The sequence below is a fragment of the Puma concolor genome, chromosome B3, assembly GCF_028749965.1.
Source record: "Puma concolor isolate L17-30 chromosome B3, mPumCon1.1.hap2, whole genome shotgun sequence".
Classification (NCBI taxonomy): Eukaryota; Metazoa; Chordata; class Mammalia; order Carnivora; family Felidae; genus Puma; species Puma concolor.
Window position 1 is genome coordinate 9,471,101 of NC_141672.1, and position 19,805 is coordinate 9,490,905.

General features: G+C 44.0%; 1 protein-coding gene across 4 annotated transcripts in view; it reads left to right on the forward strand.

Annotated features, from left to right (window-relative positions):
- ATG2B (autophagy related 2B) overlaps nucleotides 1–19,805 on the forward strand; it is a 74,790-nt gene that overhangs the window by 49,656 nt on the left and 5,329 nt on the right. For all 4 annotated transcript variants that reach the window (XM_086708861.1, XM_086708858.1, XM_086708860.1 and 1 more), the window contains exons 30-41: nucleotides 636–838; nucleotides 2,082–2,308; nucleotides 2,993–3,101; nucleotides 4,028–4,222; nucleotides 4,910–5,011; nucleotides 10,561–10,639; nucleotides 10,948–11,155; nucleotides 14,090–14,159; nucleotides 14,525–14,607; nucleotides 15,164–15,285; nucleotides 15,538–15,692; nucleotides 16,571–16,720. In XM_086708861.1, coding sequence (XP_086564987.1) covers nucleotides 636–838; nucleotides 2,082–2,308; nucleotides 2,993–3,101; nucleotides 4,028–4,222; nucleotides 4,910–5,011; nucleotides 10,561–10,639; nucleotides 10,948–11,155; nucleotides 14,090–14,159; nucleotides 14,525–14,607; nucleotides 15,164–15,285; nucleotides 15,538–15,692; nucleotides 16,571–16,720 — 1,703 coding nt within the window. The remainder of the gene's footprint in view (nucleotides 1–635; nucleotides 839–2,081; nucleotides 2,309–2,992; nucleotides 3,102–4,027; nucleotides 4,223–4,909; nucleotides 5,012–10,560; nucleotides 10,640–10,947; nucleotides 11,156–14,089; nucleotides 14,160–14,524; nucleotides 14,608–15,163; nucleotides 15,286–15,537; nucleotides 15,693–16,570; nucleotides 16,721–19,805) is intronic.

The following is a 19,805-nucleotide window of genomic DNA, read 5'->3' on the forward strand; positions in this document are numbered from 1 at the left end:
CATTCAGGTTTGGCACACGTGCGGTCTTTTGTGAACTTCACGTTGACAGGGCTACCTGAGAACAGGTGTCCCGTTGGGCTATCCAGCACCGGATGAAGTAGCCCGTCCGTCACACGGCACCACTCCCTGGCCGAAAACCGCGTGGCCGCTGTTTCCAACCCATCCCCCTCCAGAAGCAGAGATTTCCTGTAGTCTTTAGGGGAGGGACGGCCACACGTAACCACTTTCCCTCCCCTTGCGTTATTGTCCCAGAAGCTTCTTCCAGAGCTCCACCCACAGGACAGAGCTGTTCATATGAAAATCTGGCTTTAAGGAACCTCCAGTCAACACTAATCAGCTGCTGCCGAATTTCTGAGCTTCACTGATGCCAAATAACTGAGAGGAGAGTCTCTATGACTTTATGAGACCGTCGTTCACTGTTTGCTTGGAGAACATCAAACTTATTGTCAGTTTCCTTAGTAGTGGCCAGAGGGTTATTGTCAGACAGAAATGAGATATGGCCGGTGAAAACATTCAACACAGTGTGCAGCTGACATGTGGTTAAAATGGTTACCAAGCATTACTGTCGATGTTTCAAAATGTGCCAAAATTGAGTGGTTTTTGTTTTTTTTTTGGTTTTTGTTTGTTTTACCTAGGTGTTTTGAGTGAAAAATCTCAGGTCCAGGAGCCATGTTGTTCAGACCTCTTCCTGTTTCCAGATGAGAGTGGGAACATGTCTCAGGAGCCCGGCCCTGCTTACACCTCATTCACACACCACCTGATCAGTGATGCAATGACAGGTGCTCCCACTGAGAATGACGACTTTTGCATTCTTTTTGCACCAAGAGCAACTATTCAGGTAATAAATGGATCATGTAACTGAGGCCTTAAGGTAGTGTTACAAGTAAAATTGACCAAAGGGTACCTGAAAAAGAGTCTTTAGGTTTTATTTTAACTCTTTGTAGTTGAGAATGACTTCATTTTGTAATTTATTATGGAGGCTTTGCAAATGTCTGCTATACTTTACTATTTCTATGACACGTTTCTCAGAAACTCAGAGAAGAACGCTCTATGTTTGCAAAATTTTCCACATAGATTATTAAGCTGCAGATGTTGTGGGTAGTAAGATAGCTCTTCAGAGTATTAAAGTGGCAGAAAAGAGTGCTGTCTAGAGTTGCTAGTCCAAGAATTGGGAAAGATAAGATCTGGTTTGTGTGAAGGCTGATGGATGGTTGACACGTATCATTTCCATGTTAGACTCATGCTCACATTAATGTATTTATTTTTAATGTTTGTTTATTTTGAAAGAGAGGGAACGAGTTGGGGAGGGGCAGAGAGAGAGAGAGAGAGAGAGAGAGAGAGAGAGAATCCCAAGCAGGCTCTGCACTGTTAGCTCAGAGCCTAATGTGGGGCTTGATCTCACGAACCATGAAATCATGACCTGAGCCGAAATCGAGAGTCATAGGCTTAAGTGACTGAGCCACCCATGTGCCCCAGAGAGTCATGCTCATATTTAAAAAGGATGGTCTGGATTTAATGAATCCACAGTTTACTAAAATGGGTAAGCATTGGTGCTGAAATGGAACTTTATGCATCACCATTTAGTGTATATATGTGTTAAACTGCTCAGTAGTGACTTGGCAGGTATGTGTATTTGTTTTACTACATCCTGGGAAACTAAAAAGCAGTCAAACTCTCAACAAGTTCATTATGAGGATCATGGTAATTTGGTCAGCATGTTGAAGTACGTTAAGTTTGAAATGTAATATTGACTTTGAATTAGAGAACTATACAGCCCCCTCCACATACACACAGATAGACACTTGCTATATCTGTGCCTTTTTTATTATCAAACAAATAGTAAAAGCCAAACTGAAGACTATAAAAATTTTTTATGGAATGATTTACGTAGAACAGAAAGTCCAGTTTATGGTTAATGCAGAGTATCCAGCGTGGTGATTACTACATTGTAACTAGCCCCGTTTTGTACATTGAAATTATTGTTAAAAAGAATGCAGAATCAAGAAATCTTGAGATAAGCAGCGTAATCAGTGGTTTGTACTGCGACAAGATAGGATGTGTTCCCTCTTTCTTTGTTGTAGGAGAAGGAAGAAGAACCAATTGTAAAAATAATGGTTGATGATGCAATTGTAATAAGAGAGAATTATTTTAGTCAGCCCATTAAGAAGACAGATACAAGCAAAGCCCCATTGCACTTTCCCATCCCTGTCGTCCGGTATGTTGTTAAAGAAGTCTCTCTTGTTTGGCATCTTTATGGAGGAAAGGATTTTGGAACGGTCCCTCCTACTTCTCCGGCTAAAAGTTATATGTAAGTTGATTTCTACAAGAAGTTTTCTTGTTTCTACAAGTTTCTACAAAAACTTACTAGAAGTTTTTTGTTTTGTTTTTTTTTACAGGCCACTATGTTCTTTTCACAGCATACGTAGAATTTGTCATTTTAAGGAGTATTAATAAAGGAGTATTGAAAACTATGTAATTTAAGTTACTCCTTTAATATAAAAGCTCTTCATTTGTAAACTTATTCGCATTGTTTGTATGTTTACCAAACTAAGGCAACTTAAGTGATTTCCATTCAGCACAATTTTGGGGCACCTACCCTGTGCCAGAGCCTGTGTTAGAGGCACGTTCACCAAAATGAGTAAGACCCAGGCCCTGGCCTCCATTCAGAAGGACCATTATGTGAGCAGGTGAGGGCAGTGCAGTAAAGCCTGTGCCTCAGGAGGCAGGGACCATGTGTGCCCTTGACTCTCTCGGGCATCCCGCTGGGTGCTAGGCTAGGGCTCGAGGCTCCTGAAGTACTTGTTCAATGTGTGTTTGGCTTTGACACATAGAAATACAGTTTGTGGCAACATGTTGATGGTTCTATAATCTTAATTTTCTCTTTTTATCTTACTGTTTTTCCTGAGGTCATTCATTGCCTTTCTTTGAATATTCCTGCAACAAAAGGTTTTGTTGTTGTTGTTGTTGTTGTTTGTTTTTTCTCCATTTATAGCAGTCCTCACAGCTCACCTTCTCACACACCCACGAGGCATGGACGTAACATGGTGTGTGGGGGAAAAGGAAGAAACCATGACTTTTTAATGGAAATACAGTTAAGCAAGGTGAGATGGCAGTTTGAAGGAAAAAAGCCCCTGAAGTGGGAGCACTGATGGGGGTTTGGAGTCACGCCCCCACCTTGTGGTCTTGAGCCACCAGCCCCACGCCTCTGGATTGGACAAGTGCAAGGGGTCCTGTAAAACTTTTACCTCTTTTTCTTTCTTAAGTGTTCTGAGAAGTTTGAGGGGGTTTTGTGTTTTCCCAGGCTTTCCCTAGAGGAGTGTCTCTCAGAGTTGAGCAGGGGTCAGAAGCACCTTGAGGGCTTGTTAAAACACAGGTTGCTGGGCCCCAGCGTTTCTGATCCAGTAGGTCTGAGGTGGGGCCCGTGAATTTGCATTTTTAATGAGTCCCCAGGCGATTCTGATAACTCCCTTTTCCAGGCCCACACTTGGGGAACCACTGCCTTTGAGTGTCTGTCTATGTGAGAGGGCCTGCCGTTGGATGGCACCTCTGTCGGTCCCTCATGAATGTCAGGGACCAGTATGTTCAGGCCACCAATGACATTATATGCATTTAATCCTTTCAGCTTGTCTGGGATTGTGCCCAGTGTCATATATTGGGGTACTTAACATAGGAATATTGTAGTGAGGATCGTCCCCCCCGCCTCCCTCTTTGGGACTTGAACCCTGCATGCATCGATTCCCTTTCAAGCAATTTCATAGGTACGCAAGGTGCTGATCGTGTGTATTACTCCTGTTGAGGGTTTTGCCTGAAAAGGATAGGGAGTTTGCCAAGATCAAATAAGAAATGTCACTCAAGCTTATCCTTGTCGGGGACACATAGATCAATAAATACGTGAACAAATAAAGAACTGTTATGTTCTCCGAAAGTGAGAATTCAAAAAATGGTGAGGGATATTTTGCGTTTGAAAGAGGAATTCTAATTTGAATAAAAAGTAAAAATTGCTGTGTGTTCCTTCTTGGCTGTGAAGGTGAAGTTTCAGCACGAGGTCTACCCCCCTTGCAAGCCGGAATGCGAGTCCAGCCTCTTAGAGCACCCAGTCTCCCGGCAGGTGTTCATCGTGCAGGATCTTGAAATTCGAGATCGTCTGGCAACATCACAAATGAATAAGTTTTTGTACCTGTATTGCAGTAAAGAGATGCCCCGAAAAGCTCATTCCAACATGGTAAGATTCAAGGCCTCCTATTTTCTGTCATTATATTAGTTTTGGAAAAGTGTTTTTATTGTATCTAACTGCAGATTTAGACTGGGGAAAATTGCTGGGTTGGTTTTTTTTTTTTTTTTTCATTTTAACATGAAAATCCCTTTTAAATATGCTGCTTAAAGTTTTATGTTTTAAAAATTATTTTACACGTCAGTTGGAGGGTCCGTTAATTATAATTGCCAGTATATTGATGCCTGAGGAAAACCAGAAGTCCATAGTGATCTACACAGAATACTTAGTGTTGCTGGAAGCTGGAAATGTTCCAGATTTCGAACAGTTTGCAAGTTTTAGTGGAATAGAAATGATTCGCTCAGGCTCGCTGGAAGAAAACGTCATAGCAGCCGTCTTTGGAGTATGGCTGTAGTCAGCTTCAGGGACCCAGCAAACCCCCGGGAGACGACACCGTCACCCGCATCTTGTCCACTAAGGAGAATCCATACCTCTCATGAGATTCTTCAGGGAGCGTGTGACCCAGAAAAGTCTGAGTCAGGCTCCTAAGGGAAAAGGTCAACAACTCCACTTCTAGTTCTCGTGTCAGAAAGAGAAATGGGATTTTTTTTTTTCTTTTCTTTTCTGTTTGTCCTTTTTAAATGAAAACGAGGTTGTAATGTCATGGGGGGGGGGGGGAATGTTTTTCTCCTCTCGTAGTTGACAGTGAAAGCGTTACATGTGCGCCCGGAGTCTGGCAGGTCACCGCAGGAATGCTGCCTAAGAGTGTCACTGATGCCACTTCGCCTCAATATTGATCAGGTTTGTACCGCAAACATTCTTGAGGGAGTTGAGATTTTAAAAATGTCCCGCATCCGGAAGAAGAGGTTCAATTTAGGAGAATTAAAATGTTTACGATTTCACTTTTACGGAAGTTGCGTAGCTGAAGCAGAGTTCTGCTGGTGAGGAGCAGGGCGGACTCATTAGGCGTTTGGGACCTGCTCTGTTGGTGGGTAAACATTCGATGTTATTCCCTGTCTCCTCGTCGCGTGCGTGCCGCAGCACTGAGTACCTGCTTCCCACGCTCTCATCCTCACGTACACACGCTTGTGCAGGTAAACGGGTGTTTTCAGGGAGTGTTAAAGGACTCCTATCTGTGATTGAAAGATAAGAGCGCGGGGCGCCTGGGTGGCGCAGTCGGTTAAGCGTCCGACTTCAGCCAGGTCACGATCTCGCGGTCCGGGAGTTCGAGCCCCGCGTCGGGCTCTGGGCTGATGGCTCAGAGCCTGGAGCCTGTTTCCGATTCTGTGTCTCCCTCTCTCTCTGCCCCTCTCCCATTCATGCTCTGTCTCTCTCTGTCCCAAAAATAAATAAACGTTGAAAAAAAAAATTTAAAAAAAAAAAAAAAAAAAAAAAGAAAAGAGCGGTTGTGTCTTTTTTATTTTTTTTTAATTAAATTTTTTTTTTAATGTTTATTCATTTTTGAGAGAGAAATAGAGCATCAGTGGGGGAGGGGCAGAGAGAAGGAGACGCAGAATCTGAAGCCGGTACCAGGCTCTGAGCTGGTGACACAGAGCCCCATGCGGGGCTCGAGCTCAAGAACCTTCGAGATGATGACCGGAGCCAAAGCGGGACGTTTAACTGACTGAGCCACCCAGGCGCCCATGAGCGGTTTTGTCTTAACCGCAGCACCTGGAAGAGAATTCCTACTGCCCTGGGCAGAGTGGCAGATCACTAAATTGGTACCTAAAGAGATCACACGCAGCAGAGATTTGTGGAAAAACATAAAGAAATGCACTTTGCCGTGTTTTAGCAAGCATCCCATCAAATTATTGCGGGTTTTGCGTTGACTCGGCTGTGTAAAACCTGGCTGGCACCTCTTGGGCACACTCGTTCAAGGTGCACGACCACGTGGTGCTTCAGAGGGGTGCGGCCTGGCGGTGCGGGGCCCGGGCTCGGGGTTTGCATCTCGGTTCTCTTGTCCTGGTTGTGTGGCTCCGGGCACGTTCTTTCTCCACGCCTCTGTTTCTTTGCTGGTAGAATCCAAGTAATAGATGTAGCATCAGTTGTAAAAATGAAGATTGAATAAGATGGTGAGCGTTAAATATTTAGCTTCGTGCCTGTCGCACGGTGTTAAAGGTCTGTTGTTCTTACTAACCGAAGCACGTGACAACAGAGAAAATAAATGGAGTTGTTAGAATAGCCTGCTTTTGAAATAACAAAACTGTCCCGTCCCAGCCTACGTTGCTGTGAGCTCAGGTTTGAAGTAGAGAGTATGTGGGACAGCATTATTGGTTTGCTTAAGTAGTATGGATTGAATAATGGTGACTTATCTAAATAAGTAGCAGATATTTCAGGAATAATGTATCAATATTTATATCATAAAATATAGGCATTTCTCAGAAAAGTCTCGTGAAGCGCAGAAGTTCAGCACGGCTTTACATCAATACTGGTCGCTTCTGAGCTGGGACGGTCCTGCTGATGCGCACTTGAGATTTATGTTCTCTCGTTAGGAGAAGAATATCTGTGCATACCCGTATTTTAATTTGGTCCATCCATACATTGGCCTGTATTGGAATAGGAATACGATGAAGTATTTATGGGAAGTTTGATCCGTGGAACTCACTAGCCTGACCAAGAATTTGTGCGAGATGCGTCTTTATAGCATGACTTTGCCAGACTTAGCCCGGTTTCCTTTAATATGCTTTTTTCTTTAATAGTGGGCTTAATTTCTTACTCAGAGCTATAAAGCATTGTGATTTTGAAATGGGAAAATATTAACCGTTGAGAAAACAGAAATAACTGTTATGGTGTAACTGAGGAGTAGCAGGAAATAATTCCCCAAGATGTGAACCCTAGGAGAACACAGCCATGCTCCCAAGTGTTGGGGAGGGATTCACTGCGCCGACCCCCCCCCCCCCCCGCCACCTTAGTTTGAGATAGCAAATGGTCATCTGGATAGAAAACCAATTACTCGCATTCTCCGTGTTTTCTTTTGAAAACAAATCAGTTGAACGACTGTGCTTTGAGTAATATTTTTCTCAGCGAACATATCTCTGACTTTATTAACTGGATCAAGTATGAAAGCCACACAGTTTTCTCACGTTCTCAAAAAGCTGCATTGCCGTTGAAGTTCAGTGCCATTGCTTCCAAAGCTCGGTGTACCCGTAGGGCAGGCAGGATACCAGGTGGAAGGGGTGGTTTTCGTCTGGGGGAGGGTAAGTAGATGATGACGGTCGTATAAGTCGGCAGTTTGGGATCTGAAATATGAAGAGGCCAGATTGCCTGACTCTCCTAGTCTGGGATCCATTTCAGTGTCTCACTGCCTGGAAATCTGCATAGGGAAGACATGCTTATTAACCCCAGATCATCTGCTGGATGCCAGCCTTGTCCCAGCTTCTGTGCTAAGATGTTGGAGATACGAAGCTAGGCAAACACCCATCCTCAAAGACCTCTGTACGGGGCGGTGGGGGTGGGGGGAGGACCAACATAAAACAGAGGACTTTTTAAACACCCTGTGGTGAGTACAAGTAGTAAAGATAGGCAGAGCATGTTACACCCCAGCAGAAAGGGCTCCTTAGCCGTCTGGGAGTTTAGAAGAGTGTGGAGGGTAATCAGGAAAGGCTTTCTGGAGGAGGTGACACTTGAGGTGGGTCTTAAGGAATGCAGTGGAGTTAGTCACACGAAGCTTTTTGTAAAGGCATTGAGGGTCTAGTTCAGGGTGTGAGAGGACGTGTGAGGCCATTCTGGTAAGGTGAGTTTGTGCTTGGCTGAGGTTGGAAACGGTGAATACATGGCAGGGCCAGTTTGCATATTGGTGTTTTTTTTAGCATCATTGCTTGGTTGCCTGAGTCTGAGTATGACACGAAAATTAATTATTTTAACACTTTAAGTCATATCGTACTGTTAATATCTTGTATCATAGCACCTTAAAGCTAGAATAACTATAGTCTGTTTGCAAAAATAATAAACCAAGTTTTTTTTTAAACTTTTAAGAAATTGATTGTATGGAGGTATAATTTGCATACAGTAAAGTGCCAGGATATTAGGTTTACCATTGGAGCTTGACTAAGATACACACGTGAGTAACTACTACACCAGTTGAAATAGAGCACATTTTCTGTTCCCTTCAGAGTCCCCCGGGCCCCTTTGCAGTCGGTCTCCTCCAGTAGCCATTGACCTCCTTCCCGTCCCCACGGGTCAGCCTTCCTGTCCCACTACTTTGTGTGAGTGGAAATGTATTTGGCTTCCCATGCCATGCGCTCCCTCTGTGCTGAGGCAGGTCTGTTTGTTTCTGTTCAGTCTGTTCCCTTTTATTGCCGAGTACGGATCTCACCGTACGGCTGTACCACAATTTGTGTATCCGTTTACTTACTGATTTACATTCGCATGGTTTTCTCGGTTTTGGCTCTGATAAATAGAGCTGTTATGAAGTTAGTGTACAAATCTTCTTGTGGATCTGGGTTTCCATTCGTGTTGGGTATTGTAAACAGTTTCCAGGTCACGAGGCAGATGTGTGTTTAACTCTTGTGAGAAGCTGCCTGTTCCCCGCAGCGGTTACACCATCGTATGCCCCCACTGCAGCAGGTGAGAGCTGCCTCTTCTTCACACTCTGGCCAAACTTGGTGTTGTGTGTTGAACTGTCTTATTTGGTGTTCATTGTGGTTATAATTTGGATTTCCCCTGATGATGGTGCTAAGCATCTCTTCATGTGCTGCTTTGACATTTGTACACTTATTTGTGAAGGGTCTGTTTCTGGCTAGTTTTAAAATCAGGTTTTATCGAGTTGTAAAGAGTAGCATAAATAACAAAATCAAAACTTCTAAGAACATTGAAACGCTGGTGATTAGTACTTTTCTGTGTTGTGCATTTGTAGTAAAAATGGATAAAAGCCGCTGTCTCTGTAGTCTTCCTTTTTTTAAAAAAAATGTTTATTTTGAGAGAGCGAGAGAGAGAGCACGCAGCACAGGGGAGGGGCAGAGAGAGAGAGTGAGTCCCAAGCAGGCTCTATGCTGTTAGCACAGAGCACGACGTGAGGCTCAAGCTCAGGTTCTGCGAGATCGTGACCTGAGTCGAGGTCAAGAGTCAGATGCTTCACCGACTGAGCCACTCAGGTGCCCCTTTTAGAGTATATTTTTACCTAGAGTTTTCTCTTACTAGTATTTTTTTTTGAAGGCAGTCATGGAGTCAAAGCATTTATAGTGTTAAAATATCGCCATCTAGCGGTCCAATAATGACAGGTAACATTTAGGTTAACTTGAACATCTAGTTCTCGATACACATATTAAATGTGTGTATATATACATACATACGTGTATCTGCATATTATTATGTAATGTAAATAACAAGTTATATTCGTGTGCAAAGCATAATAAAATAATGAACAAATCATGAACCGACTACCCTACTGCAGAACCAGAATATTTCCGTAAGTAGCTGCTTATTCTTCAGCCCCATCCTTCAGTCTCCCATATGCCATGTTACCTAGGAAAATACCTGTCTAACTTCCATCATTTATACTTCTGGTGAATGTGGTTACTAGTTGATCAGATCCCTTGGAATTACCAAACTTTCGGTATGCCACCAAATATTGTGCCCTGTAATTGACTGTCACATCGCTTTTTCTGGTGCGATATTAACGTGTTATATTTATTTAGGATTTTTCCAAAGGCAAGGGAAGAATTAGAAAGAAGAGGCTCAGGCATTTCATTTTCATATTTTCCAAAATGGATTTGTTGGTTTGAGGGAGGGAGGTAAAATGCGGCTGCTAATAATGGGCAAATAGGGTTTATTCAGATGACATCAAGACAGGCCTGTGCATTTTTGTTACTATGTAATTTCAGAAGAGACCATACTGAGTGGGCTTACTGATTCCGAGTGCCCTGTTCCAGGAAGAACATGTATTAAGGCAGCATAACATGGCAGTAAGGGCAACATTAAGACAGTGAGAACTTGTGCGGCCCCAGCTGTTGCTCGTGTCGGTATTACCACCACCGCCGGTTTGCGGTGAGAACTAGTGTTGAAGACCGAGAATGCTGTATTTCCAAGAAAACTAAAATTTGTTTTGATTCAGAAATAGCTATGTAATTTTTAACCCCTCTGTGTCTTAATTTTCACATTTGATTTTCTCAGGGTTGGGAGAATTAACAGAATGTGTGTGTGTGTGTGTGTGTGAGAGAGAGAGAGAGAGAGAGAAAATGAGAGAGAGAGAGAGAGAAAGGAGCAACGCCTGACACAGTAAAAATTGTAGATGAATAAGAAGTCAAATATGGGACTGTAAGACACTTTGCTTTTTAGTTTTAGAATCAATCTGCCTTTCCCTTCCCTTCCCTTCCCTTCCCTTTGGTTATAATTGCATCTTTTCATTTTAGGACGCTTTGTTCTTCCTGAAGGATTTCTTCACGAGTCTTTCGACAGAAGTAGAGCTTCTCATGGCTCCAGATCCAGAAGGTATTAAATATGTGTAGTTTGAAAATGTCTATAACAAGTGCTTGGATTGATTTGTTCTGAAGCCTATTTGAGAGGGTATTTCCAGTCTTCATTCCGATTTATAAAAGTGTGTTTTGTGTGTGTTTTTCATATTTCGCGAATGTAGTATATCTGAAAGTGACATCTTAAAAGGCGGAAGTCCGTTTTCTCTGTAGCGGTAATTGTGTTTATTAAGTGAAACATAGCAACACAAGTTACAGCTACCTGGATTTTAAGCGGGTGCTCTGAAGAAGCACAGCGGGTCTTCAACGTGCACGTTACTTTTGCAGTTAAGAAGTCTCCTGGAGCTGATGTCACCTGCAGTTTGCCGAGGCATTTAAGCACCTCAAAGGAGCCAAATCTCGTTCTTTCTTTCCCTGGGCCGAAGCAGCCTTCCCAGAACACCAGTGTCAGCTCCGTGGAAGTGGTTAACAGGGAGGAACAGAAGGACTTCTCAGCTGAAGAAGCAGCAGTTAGTGATCAGCCTGTGTTTTTTAGGTAAATCACTTAATTTGGATAACAAGTAAAGCTATTTTAGACTTTTGAAGGTTTATTATTATTATTTAATGTTTATTTTGAGAGAGGGTGCGAAAGCCGGGCTGGTGGGGGTGCGGCAGAAAGAGAGGGAGGGAGAGAGAATCTCAAGCAAACTCTGTGTTGTCAGCGCAGAGCCCGATACGGGGCTCAAACCCACGAACCATGAGATCATGACCTGAGCCAAAATCAAGAGTCGTACGCTCAACCGACTGAGTGCCCCGCCCGCCTCCCCCCGTACCCCCCACCCCGTGCCTCCCCCCCCAAACGCCACCAGGTGCCCCTGCAGGTTGTTCTCGAATGTGTTCATGTATCACTCCCTAATCGTGAGATTACGCCAGCTTTTCTGTGCCTGCCAGACCGTCGACTGGTGTGTTTATTTACAGGCGGGCCTCACGCATCCCGCACCCCTTGATTACACACAGCAGCCCTGGCTCAGGAGCCCTTCCTCCGGATCTTTTCTGGAGCAGGAATGTCCTTTTCCTCTTAGCTGCCGCTTCCCCCTCCTCGGCCCTCTTCCCAGCCCCTGTGATGGCATATTTGCACCTCCTCAAACATGGTGTCCTTTACATACCTTGGCTTCCTGCGCTTCCTCCTCCCATGTGAGAACTTTCTGCGGTTTTCCTTCTGCCCTTCCCCAGCACCGTCCTGTCTCTCCTGACCCTTCGCTCCCCAGCTCAGTCGGCACTGTCAGGAAAGTCCAGTCCCCTGTGCAGCTGCCGTCTGCTGGAGTTACTGCCCCACGGCCCAGCCAGCCACTTGCACGTCGCAGTTTGTCCTTCGCTTCCTGACCCGTTCGTTCTCCCCGTCTTCCTTCTTTCCCAGCCCTTGATGGTGGGCGTGGAGCCTTGGCTCTTTGGAAGGAGCGAGGATGATGACCAGGCCACCTGTGTTGTGAGGGACTGTCAGCTACTCCCCTCGTTTTCTGTACTCCTGCTGACATCGATGGTCCCCAAGTTCTGTCTTTCCACGTGGACTTCAGGTTACCCTTTGGCTATGGCTCAAAGCAGGCAGTGTAACTATTTTAAAGTACTTTCATGTTTTATATATCTTCTGTACTCTAGGAACTAGGGAAAAAAATAACCGAATATGAGAATTGGAAAGATCCTGGGAGAGATGATCTCTGGTGGTTCCAGACCTTTCACCATGAAAGAAGGATCTCTTTTATTTTGTTTCTACAAAGAAACTGTGTACCCGAAGTAATCATTTGAATACCGGTTTGTTTTTTTGTGAACACTGGATAACCTGTCCAAAAGAAATTGAATTGTTAACAGTTCTGGCCTTAAAAGCAAAGAGTTTGGATGCTTTTTATTTAGTCAGCTTGTGTCGCCTTACTTACTTAAGCAAATGTTTATTTTTATCATTAGACTATTTAAAATTGCTTACAGACTTCTGTGTGTGTATACACTCAAAAACTCCTAGAGGGCCTAGGACCCTGGGGTGGTAGTTAGTGGTATAACCCAGATTTCTCCCTTCATAGACGAGGAAGTTAATGCCCAGAGAAGTGAGTTGACTTGCTCAAGACCACACAGTTAGTGGCCAAGACCAGAACACAGGTCTTCATCCCAAATCCAGTGCGTTTTCTAAGTGATGGCCTAATAGCTCCCCCTCCCCCAACCATTCCATAATACTTACTGAGCTCTTGCTCTGTGTATGCCAGCTCTTGTCCTAGGCACAGTGAATAAAGTAGAGAAAAATCCCTATACAGTTGACATTACGAGTAAATAAAATAGATGATTTGTCATATTCTGTGCCATGGGGAAAAAAGTGTGGACGGAGGAGGCAGGCGTCAAGGGGCTGTTGCCGAGAAAACCAAATGGAGAAACCACATGGAGATGTGTATTTGGAAGACGGGGGATGACCTGGGGTCCCAGGCTCCTTGTAGTGACTGGTGGAAATACAGCACTTCCATTTGACTGTGGGTTAAACTGGGCTTTTGTGGAATGGCTTAGGATATAAATGCAGACATTAACTCTGTGGAAAAATTGTGTTTCAAGTCCATTGTGCAGTCCAGCTTGGGGAAGTCCGCTTCTTCTGTTTGAGGTATACCATCGGTATATAATTATGACTTCATTGTCACAGAACTCCCAGTGTCTGTATGTTGGTACCCTGTTTATCAGCATTAATGTCAAGAATGCTCACTAAAATCCACCAGCGTAGGTGGCATTTTAAAAATTTAGTGACTTGGGGTGCTTGGGTGGCTCGGTTGGTTGAGCGTCCCGACTCTTCATTTCAGCTCACGTCATGATCTCAGGGTCGTGGGATCGAGCACCCTGTCGGGCTCTACGGCGAGTGTGGAGCCTGCTTGACATTCTCTCTCTGCCCCTTCCCCCTGCTCCGCTCTGTCTAAAATAAAAAGTAAAAAATAAAAAAAATAAAAATTTACTGACGAAGATGTTTAGGTTCGGAGTTTAAGTTCCTTGCCCACGATCGCATCACATATAACTGGTAAAACTGGAATTCGTGGCTGGGTTTTCTGGCACTTTCTGCTTCACCATGGAGCTTAAATCCCTTACTCTTTTTTTACTTCTTGGTAATGATTATATCATTTGGTTTAATCTTGAAGGTTGCTTTTATCAGTTTGTTCCCTGTATAAATGGAGAATATCTGCCAGAATGAATTTTTCTAAAGTAAACATTATTTAGTAAACTAGGAAAATGTTTTTGTGAGGAAAATTTAAGTAAATCTAACGTAGAATGTGATAAACATCAGTTAAGTTGTTATATTACCTTAAGAAAAGGTAGAGCTGAAAGACATTCCCCTTTATTTAGGCTTTGAGATACTTATATCCACATTATTTTGTGGCTTCGTTTTTTATTCTCCAATTGAATACATTTAACTTCTAATTTCAGCTGTTAGTACTTTCGAATATAAATAACTCCCTTTCTCTGTCTTTAGAGAATTTAGATTCACATCAGAAGTTCCTATTCGACTTGATTATCACGGCAAACACGTGTCAATGGATCAGGTTCGGAAACTTTGTATAAATATACTCTACAAAATTATCTCCTTTGTTTTTTTGTTTTCTAATTATCTCTTTGTTTTTCTTTGTTAGGAGTTAATTTTTAAACCTTTCCTGTCATAGTTTATGTGTGTTTGAAATGATGTGCAAGATTTTAAAATTCTGTTTTTAAAGTAAACGTCATTTAAGAACCCATGAGTACAGTTGTTATAAGTTGTGTCATATGTCCTGTTGTGTATTTTTTTTGTTGTAAATATTTTAAGTGTTCTAGCTTTATTCGTGAGTGAATGTTACTTTGCTTTTCCCAAATAACAACTATTTTAAATGTGAGGTCTCTCGATCTACACATTAATCTGTTTTAAATCCTAAAGGGCACGCTAGCAGGGATCCTGATCGGTCTGGCCCAGTTAAACTGCTCGGAACTGAAGCTGAAGCGCCTTTTCTACCGTCATGGGTAGGTTGACTTAGTACATGAGGCTTTATGGTATGGTTACTACAGTTAGTTTACAACAAATTGAATGTTGAGTTTTCTTAAACAAATAAATTAATTACTTTACAGTATTGTCTGCAGAGAGCTCGTTTTTAGAGGACGCTTCCCAATTAGGGGCTACTTTTTATTCTGAGAGAGTACTAGTAGTTTGGACAGAGAAGGATTTTTCAAAAACAGCTATAGTTATTTTTAAATAATTTCCCAAAGTTGTAAATCAGTTTATTTAGCAAAAAGACTGGACATTCATAGCATGATGGTTCTTAGTAGCTGGGAGCCCTGTAGCAATTTATAGACATTGAATTAATCTGATGCCAGAATAAAATTAATCCCTGGATGCTCAAGAAATTAGAGCAGTGGAAGAACACACTTCTACTGGTTACCTAAGCCTCACAGAAATTACTGATGTTAAACCAGATTATATGTGTATACATACATCCGTGTGTAATATATTCAGACTGAATATCTACAATATCTGAACCTGCAAATCTCTTTTCTGTGTACTAATAGTCATTTGCTCTAGCTTGCTAGGTGTTGACAAATTGTTTTCGTATGCCATCACCGAATGGCTCACGGACATTAAGAAGAACCAGCTACCGGGGATCTTGGGAGGCGTTGGGCCTATGCACTCTCTAGTACAATTAGGTGAGTTTTCTTTTTTAATCAAAAGATGATTTCTTTTGCCTGATCTGTAATTCTTAACCCTTTTGGAGTTCGTGGATGCCTCTGAGAGTCTTTGTGCGGGCCATCTTTCTAGAAAATTCACGTGCGTGGTCATGCACACCTGTAAGAGCACTTGGCCTCCCATTTCAGGTTAAAAACCCCAGGGTGAGAGTGACAGCAGAGACCCGGGCTCCATCGCTCCTCCTGATTTCCCTGTATCGACTGTCGTTCTAGTGCAAGGCCTGAAGGACCTGGTCTGGTTACCCATTGAGCAGTACCGGAAGGACGGGCGCATTGTCAGAGGGTTTCAGAGAGGCGCCGCCTCCTTTGGCACTTCCACAGCGATGGCTGCTCTAGAACTCACAAACAGAATGGTTCAAACCATACAGGTATCTCCCCACAGCCTGCCTTCCTCTGTACAGAGAGGAGGACTTATTGTAAAATGGTTGGGGTTTTTTTTTTGTTTGTTTTTAAAATGATATTGTGAAAGTATACAAAATGCTGGAGTAGGTATTTTATTTATGATGAGTTAATTTTTTATTTTTTTATTGCTTAGCTTTCCAGTGTTAAATAATTAGTAGAATAAAGAAGTGGAATGCCATGTCAAATTTGTTTGCCTGTTTCAGTTAAATTATGACCTTTAAGGTAGTCGAGGATTTATTTTGCCTCATTTATATGAAAAGATCATAGCTAAACGTAAAGAAATCATTGCAGATCAAATAGCAGATGTATTAAGGTTTGTTGCATTAACTATTGAGCTCTAGTTGACCTTGTCTAGTTGTTCACAGACAGGGCATTCTTGACTAGCCTGGTAACATGGAGAGTGTTCTCTGAGGACAGAGGAGCCACTGAAAAAGTCTGATCAATCCAGATATTAATTTTTTTTAACGTTTATTTTTGAGAGAGAGAGAGAGAGAGAGACAGCAAGAGCAGGGGAGGGGCAGAGACAGAGGGAGACATGGACTCCGAAGCAGGCTCCAGGCTCTGAGCTGTCAGCACAGAGCCTGACGCAGGACTTGAACCCACAAGCCGTGAGATCATGACTGAGCCGAAGTCGGACGCTTAACCGACTGAGCCACCCAGGCGTCCCCTAGGAATTAATTCTTAATGTGCCCTTTGATGTTCTTGTTTTTTTTGTAAAGAACTCAGCCCCTGCAGAAGTGCCTGTGTTAGAGCCTGTGGGTCCCTGTGTTCTTTTGGCCAAGTACATCATTGGGGCGTGTGCAGACTTTTCCTCTGATTGATTCTTTCTGATAAAATGATCCAGGCAGCAGCAGAGACTGCTTATGACATGGTGTCTCCTGGGACCCTTTCTATCGAGCCCAAGAAGATCAAAAGGTTTCCTCATCACCGCCTAGCCCACCAGCCAGTGGACCTGCGGGAAGGTGTGGCCAAGGCCTACAGTGTTGTGAAAGAGGTGAGTGGTATTTGAGAGGATGAGGCGGAAGCAGCTGGCGTGCTTTCCTGGCTTTTGTCTAATGACCGTTCCATGGTTGGGATTTGTTCCTGAGAATCCCTGAGAGTGGACTTCGAATTGCTCCCAGTAGCGAGTGCAGATATCTGCATGAGGTCAGAGACTGGGGCCACGTAGTGATGGGCTCAGAAGAGGGGTCATGATCCAGAGGAAAGACCGATTCTCCTTACGTGCAGAAGCCGGCTGGGTCACGGAGACCAGTGCGTGCCCTCCCCAGCCGGCTGTGACACGGGAGTCACACTGCGCTGTAGTTGCTCAGCTTTGTTGAGAAGTGCAGCTTTTACAGCTTTTCAGGTGAGCCGCTCACTCTCGTCCTGATCCCGTGCCGCCACTGTCCTGAAGGCGGTACCTGGTTTTTTGTACACGTTTTTACAGTTTTATGATGTGTGTATTCCTAAGCAACACGTACTGTTGTTTATATTTTGAAAGTCGCCATAAATGGCATCACCGTGTATGTATCGCTGTGTAACAGCTGCCTTGCAAGATCGATCCATGTTGGTATGTGTACCTTCAATTTAAACTGTCTTACAGCATTTTACTGTATGACCGTATTTTCCTGTTGGTAGACAGTTGCCATTTTTTCCCCTAAAACACTGCTTTAGGAATGTTCATATAAACGTCCCTTTATTTGTGCAAGAGGTTATGTGTAGCTGTTCAAATCCTGACCCTTATTAAGTATTTGCCAAATTGCAGTTTAGTTGCGCCAGTGAATCCTGGTTCTTTATGGGCCTTGTTGGGGACATTCTTTTTAAAATTTTTTTTTTTTTCCAACGTTTTTATTTATTTTTAGGACAGAGAGAGACAGAGCATGAACGGGGGAGGGGCAGAGAGAGAGGGAGACACAGAATCGGTAACAGGCTCCAGGCTCTGAGCCATCAGCCCAGGGCCTGACGCGGGGCTCGAACTCACGGACCGCAAGATCGTGACCTGGCTGAAGTCGGACGCTTAACTGACTGCGCCACCCAGGCGCCCCAAGGGGACATTCTTTTTAATATGACATGAAGTTTGAGGTTGTTGTACTCATGATGCATATATTAGGATTTCATTAAAGATCTTTTTTTCCCATCATGTTCGGACGGGCACAGGTGCCTAGGACGGTCTTTTCCCTGACAAAGTAGCCTCTGTGGTCCCGAACAGTCGGATGACCACTGAGGTAGGGCCCCCAGGACATGTATTAGTGGGATAAATAAGACCACTTGCCTTTCTTAAGAGGAGATTCATTTGGGAGAATAGAGAGAATTACTGGTCAGACCTGTTCCTGTAGATATCAGGATGGGCTAGTTATCTAACATGTAGTCATGTTAGAAATCAGGTTTGTAAAAATGATTCTGGGGTTCAAGGCCTGGTGGGGGCCGTTGAAAGCCAGACGTAATGGCACTTGGATATGGGGCACTTTACAGTTTACACAAAGCTTGACCAACTTAATCTGTATTCATTAAAAAAAAATATTTATGTGCTTACTTTGTCCCAGCTGTATAGAGACTATCAAAGGTAGGTGGTGTTCCTTGCTCAGCCCTGAGGACCGGCTCTGTGGGAACAGCTCCCCAGTGGAACAGGGCAGGTCAGAGTGGGTCAGGATTGGAACCTGGGTGTTCGCTCTGCCTTGTCCTCTTCTTTCTCTCAAACTGTCAGGATGAGACTGGGGGAGGGAGGATGTGAACAGTGAGCACCCTGTAGACAGATCTCAATTCTGTGTTAAAAACTTTAAAAAATTTTTTTTTTTTTTTTAACATTTATTTTTGAGACAGAGAGAGACAGAGCATGAATGGGGGGAGGGCCAGAGAGAGAGGGAGACACAGAATCCGAAGCAGGCTCCAGGCTCTGAGCTGTCAGCACAGAGCCCGATGCGGGGCTCGAACTCACGGACCGTGAGATCGTGGCCTGAGCGAAGCCGGACGCTCAACCGACTGAGCCACCCAGGCGCCCCTAAAAACTTTTTAAATAGAGGCACCTACATGGTGATAAACATGTCTTTTCCCTTTTAGATGTTAGTAACTCAAAGATTGAGAGAAAACACCCCGCGTATTTCACAGAAAGGCTGCTCCTCTAGATCTGGGCTCTGCGCACCATAGCCTGTAGGGCAGATCTGGCCCCGGCCTGTTTTTGTGTGGACCTTGTAGCTCAGGGTTATTTTTACAATTTTGAAAGATCGTAAAAAGAAGACAAAAAGAAAAAGCATATACGGTAGAGACTGTGTGGCCCACAAACATTTGCCTTCTGGCCCTTTCCAGAGGAAGTCGGCCGACCCCGGCTTACGTAACTCCCCCTCGCAGGAGGCAGGTAGCTGTGATGAGGGCGGCGGTGGTGGTGGTGACCCGGAACACGCTTAGTGAATACGCGGTTCCTGCCGTGCCGGTGTCGTTAGGTGCATTGTGTCATTTAATCTCGACAGTCCCCACACTGTGGAAATTCCCCGTTGGAAGGACTTGGTGAAGGCAGCGCCTAAGTGCCGGAGCTGAGATGGAATTTACTTCTGTTGTCTCCACACTTGCTGGTGGGGCTTGCTGGGTGACGTCAGCTAGTACTGGAGGGGGAGCCGAGGGAGGAGGGGGGAGGTGGTGGGGCGAATGGATAAACTGAGCCTTTTCTCTCTTGTATGTACTAGATGGTTGTAAAAAATGGCACTTAGGTGGTTGGTTTTTTGTTTTTGTTTTTTCTTCTTCTGTACTTTCCCTGCTCCGGTGTTCCGTGCTTTTGCCTGCTGTGCCAGGTGGGAGGGATACTCTTGCTCACCTGTCAGAGTGATGGCAGGATTCTGGGTTAGGACAGCTTCCTTGATTTTCCTGGAGAGCCCGCAGGTCCTTGCGCTGTGCCCCTCCTGAAACGGCCACACCAGAACAGGGACTCGTGTCCCCTGCGGGGAGGGGTCCGGAGTTAGACAAGTGCTGGATTCAAAAGTCGTGCCTGAATTTTACCAGCTCGGTTTGATCAACACCTTTACATATTCAGCTTTAAAGGTTAACAGTCATTATTTTAATGTTACACAGTTAGAAGAGGAAAACATGCTACAGAAACTTTGTTTTTAATT